At 49.5% G+C, this 5,000-nt stretch overlaps 1 protein-coding gene across 1 annotated transcript in view; it reads right to left on the bottom strand.

Annotated features, from left to right (window-relative positions):
- Positions 1-5,000, bottom strand: part of LOC311228416 (intersectin-2-like) — a 166,108-nt gene that overhangs the window by 59,018 nt on the left and 102,090 nt on the right. The window contains 1 exon segment of the mRNA XM_084314323.1: positions 96-250. Within this exon segment, the coding sequence (XP_084170449.1) occupies positions 96-250 (155 nt within the window).

Genomic DNA, 5,000 nt, shown 5'->3' on the forward strand with positions numbered 1-5,000 from the left:
AACTCTCTTAGTCTCTCCTCCTCCCTCTGTCTCTCCATCTCCCTCTGTCTCTCCAGCCGCCTCTCCTCCTCCAGCCTCCTCCTGTTCTCCTGCTCCCTGGCCTCCCTCTCCCTCCTCTCCTGCGTCTCCCGCTCCTCCTTCTCTCTCCTCTCCCTCTCCTTCCTCCTCTCGTCCTCCAGAGCCAAGCGCCGCTTCTCCAGCTCAGCGCTGCCTCGCACAAAGTTCTCCTTCAGCCTGTCCTCGAAGGAAACTAGGAGAGGAGAGAAGAGGAGGGGAGAGGAGAGGAGAGGAGAGGAGAGGAGAGGAGAGGAGAGGAGAGAAGAGGAGGGGAGAGGAGAAGAGAGGAGAGGAGAGGAGGAGAGGAGAGGAGAGGAGGAGAGGAGGAGAGGAGAGGAGGAGAGGAGAGGAGAGGAGAGGAGAGGAGAGGAGAGAAGAGAAGAGAAGAGAAGAGAAGAGAAGAGAAGAGAAGAGAAGAGAAGAGAAGAGAAGAGAAGAGAAGAGAAGAGAAGAGAAGAGAAGAGAAGAGAAGAGAAGAGAAGAGAAGAAAAGAGAAGAGAAGAAAAGAAAAGAGAAGAGAGGTGAGGAGAGGAGAAGAGAAGAGAGGAGAGGGATGGAACAGAGGAATGAAAGCAGCAGAGTTGAAGTAAGAGGTAGAAAAGAGGTAGAACAGATCGGATCAAGTTGTAATAATGTAAACCAGCATGAAATGACGAGTCCCTTCTTTCCACCAATAATTAATCTTTCATCTTTCAAACCTTTATTTAAAACTCTTAAGACACTCAGGTTACCCTTACCGTTTACAGCGACGATGAGCGTACAAAACAAGACAACGTTTATCATAGATTTCATACATATAGGCACAACAAAAGATTTGTTTTAAATCAGCTAAGACAGTTCTGTATCGTTATGGCTTGCTCAGCACCTAGTTGCATATATCTCGCTTCAGCGTAAATACACTGAATAAAAAATTCCACCATGTACCTTTACATGCCAGCATTCATCTGGCCACACCCCCATCCGCTTACCTTCATAAGCAGGGGTGGGGCCACACACTCATCTCCTTCTCAAATTTCAGCCACAAGGGAGTGCCTGCTATATGCCCACTTGACGTGGAGGAAAAATATTTAGTCTGAGGAAAGGAAAACAGAAGAACAAGGAGATACATTGACATCATATCTTTATTTTCTCTCTCACTATTTTCGAGAAAATACGGCGATATTGTCTTCGTTACTGGAGTGTCTGGTCATTCCGACCTTCAACGGCTTTTTCGTATTAGGAGCTCACGCCGCTGACATGCTTCCCAGCTACAGTCCTCCTTGCTGCGGCTGGATGGGGTTGCACTCCGGCAACACAGCTGGACTGTAGGAAGCACCGACTGTTGTGAGAAGCGGTGGTTTCCAGGTTGGGTACGTACTGTTTTGCTTGCGAGCTCTGGTTGTTGTTGATGCTGTGGGGGTTAGCTAACAATTTACGAAAACGCTCTTAGGGGAGGGACTTCGACAGCAGCCTGTCTGAAGTGTGGCTTGTTATGTCGTTGTATACAGTTCAGGTGATAGCTGCTTAGCTTGCGTGCTAGTTGTGGACTACTGTGTTAGCCAGTCAGCTGTTAGCTGCGCAGCTGTTAGCTGCGGTGTTAGCTTGCTGTGTTTACCAGGCTAGTAAACGTTAGCTTGTTGCTATCAGCCGAACGGCTGTTAGCTTAATGCTACACTGTTGAACGTTTTCTGTGACTATAAAATGCCTTAAACACTCTGACTACGACGTCATCTTTGACAGAGTATGTTAGTCGAACCTACCGGGAGCCCTGCCAGCGAGGACTGCGTCAACATGGAGAACCGTAGCGGCTGGGTGGCGCAGCAACGCTGCCCTCGTCGTCAACACAGGGATGCTGTGTTCAAACTTCGGTGCCCCGTTAGCCAGATTGCAGTTCGCTTGGCCTTCGCTTGGCGCTTCCTCAGGGTAGGAAGGTCCCGACCGGACCTTAAACACTTCTTCTTTCCTTCCCTTCTAAATGTTTTGTAATAACGATGTTTTCCAAAACGGGTGTTGCTGCAATACATTGAGGATACGACGCGTGTTGTGTGTGAATTGTCTTGTCACTGGTATAGCTTCTCTCCATAGAAATCGGGTTGTTGTTTTACATGTGTAAAAATGATCTGGTTAGTTGTGTTGAGAACATGTGTGTTCATGTACCGTGAACTCACAACTAAGGGGGTTAATTAACCTATAAAGCTATGCTTAGTGACATATGAGTGAAGAATGAATTCTTTTCTCAGCCTGTAATGACAATGAACAGTGTGTTCACATATTAACAGGGTTACCTGTTCAACTTGGCCGTATCAAGGGTAAGGTAGGAGGGGTGAGTCCCCCGGTTTCCCTCGGGCTTCCCCACCCTCCTCTCAGACATGTTGTTTACAATGTATTGTGTCACTGTGTTTGTGGGGATACGATGTAACCCTTAGATTAATTGCTGGGGTTGTGCTAACTGCTTGAGAAACTATATTTTCCTAAAGAAAAGATTGTTTGGTCGCTTATCGTGTGTGCTTAGCAAGGCCTGTGGCCGATTCATAATCGAGGATTCTGTATTCTCTCGTTATGAAAAACGGCGTTCCTCTGTAGCAAGAGTGTACTTTGCCATTTTTTGTTGTGATAAAGGGTTGTGTGTGTCTTGTGATCTACAACTGGGTTAAGTTTTGGCCACAGAAGCACATGTGTAAGTCTGGTACCGGGGCTCTTAAAGGGGCCTTCTCTATTCTGTGTTTTTGCCTTAGTAAAAATCAGATAGCAGGTTAGCACATGAGCTGTGTGAAGCTGTTAGACACTTCATGTAGCTGACTATGACTGTGTCATGCTCTTTTTTGTCATTACATCGTATCATGGGTGTGGGGTCGTAAAGGGGTGAACTGGTAATCCTTTCCTCCCCTTTTTGATTGGTCAGGGGTTAAAACCTCCTGTCCTTCAAGGTTCCTGTCACGTTGCTGTTCGGCACGTTACAGGGTAAGAGGGGGGGGGGGGAGTTTCCTGGTCCCACGCCCTGGAAGATTGGGCCTGTGCACCGCGGAAATTCCCCCGCCGTCGTACGTCACTGTGCGCGTCTCTGTTGGTAAGACTTCCGTGAGTTGTTCAGGTCCATGTTATGGATCTGTTTCAGGGAGTTGTCAGAGCTCCTCCTCACGAAGCTCCTCCTCGGGCCTTCTGTGAGTTAAGACTCTCCTTCCCTGTGAGGGAGCCTCCTCAGAGTTCAGAGCCTCCTCCTCAGATTGTCAAGGTGAGTAGAACTTCAAAAAGGAGTTCTGCTCTATTGTGTGTGTATTCGATTCAATTCGATTATTGAGTGTGTTTTGGTTCAGTGCCTCCTCCTCGGAGAGCCCTAACCCACATATTACATAGCTCAATGTTGCAATATATTCTTTTCAATCTATACAGCTCGCGTGGGAAGTCTCTCTGGGGATTTCCGTCTCCTCCCTATGGCGAGGATGGTGGGATGTAAAAATGTAAACAATTTTTACCCTCAGCTGCGTCACGTGGGATTCATGTCAGTCTGTGTTCTTTCTTTTTTGAGTAAAAATAGGAAGGTACATGAAGCACGACGGCTCCGTGTCGTTCTCCCAGGCGACTTGGAGGAACAATGTTTGGTGTCTTGCTAGACTATCCATTGATGAGTTTGGGTCTCGACGCATACATAGTGCTGGCTCGGTGTGTTTCTGTTAAAGAATCACACAGGGGCTAAGTGCGCCTTGGTTGCTTGTTAAAACAGCGTTTTTATAGGGCAACTGGGATGGAGTTTTGTCTCTTCCGAGCGCCAGTTTACTAGGTTGTCTCGATGAATTCTCGTTCATATCTGGGGGATGTTAACGGAATAGATCTGAACATAGGTAGAGGGGTCTCACGCCCTTGGGGTGGGCCAATGAGCACGGTCCAAATGGGACCGTCTGGGTGGCGCCCTCTTTTCATGTTTTAGATCGACACGCATACCTACCCCCTCTCCTGGAGTGGGCATGTCGGCGTGGTTAGGAAACGGGACTGGTCTGGTCACGCTGGTCCAGGTCAGTTAACCCGTTGTCCGCCGGGGATGCAGATCTGCTGTTCTGGTACCCTGAGGGACTTGTGCTTTTTTCGGGGGGAAAAATGCCGGGTCGGTCCGGGTGTCACAGGGTTAGGCGTTATGGAGACCCTTTGTTGGGTACATGTTGTACTCTGCACTATCGTAATGGCTTACAGCCATACCAACCTGTACACGCCCGATCTCGTCCGATCTCGGAGGCTAAGCAGGTTCGGTCCTGGTTAGTACTTGGTTGGGAGACCGCCTGGGAATACCAAGTGCGGTGTGCTTGGGGCTGGTTCTCCATTCTTTTCGCTCCTCTCTCACACGTGGCGAAGAGGGGGCTGTTGGGGTGGTCTTGGACCTCCTCTGGTAACCCTGTGCTTCCCGTGCCGCCGGGCCCGGTCCGAAGTAAAGTTTCGTTGATACCGTAGGCCTGGGATAACCCTTTTTTGAAAACTGAAACACTTGTACTGCGGTATAGCCAGTGTATACCCGCAGGTGTGTTTTGGAGTTTTTTCTTGAGGGGTTATAGGAACAACCACCGTCTGTACAGAGAGGGTAGTTGATTCCCTGGTATGTTGGAGCAGAGTCAACTCCCGGGTTACCCGGTTGTGTGCCCCTGCACGTTCATGACGTCTGCCAATCATGTCAGCCTTCTCTGCCTCGACCCCTCTGGGTGGTTTTTTTTTAATGGAGGCTTTGTCATGGTGATCAACAACGCCAGCATACGCCCCTTCCGCCGGGGGGCTGTTTTCAGCTGACTCCTTTGGCGCCTGTCTCGTCCGCAGTGCTCCAGGCTCAGGTTACAGCCTGTTGCCTGGTTTCCCCGGTGCGCTGCCTGCTTCCGTTGGTTGACCTTTGAGTGCTTACGACCATGCTGACTGCCTGTTCTGCAGGGTCAGTGTGCCAGGCGGTGTGCTATTGGGGGGAAAGGGCCCGCTCTTGGAGGGGCTTT

This window comes from Notolepis coatsorum, assembly GCF_963971535.1.
Source record: "Notolepis coatsorum genome assembly, chromosome: 5".
NCBI classification, from domain to species: Eukaryota; Metazoa; Chordata; class Actinopteri; order Aulopiformes; family Paralepididae; genus Notolepis; species Notolepis coatsorum.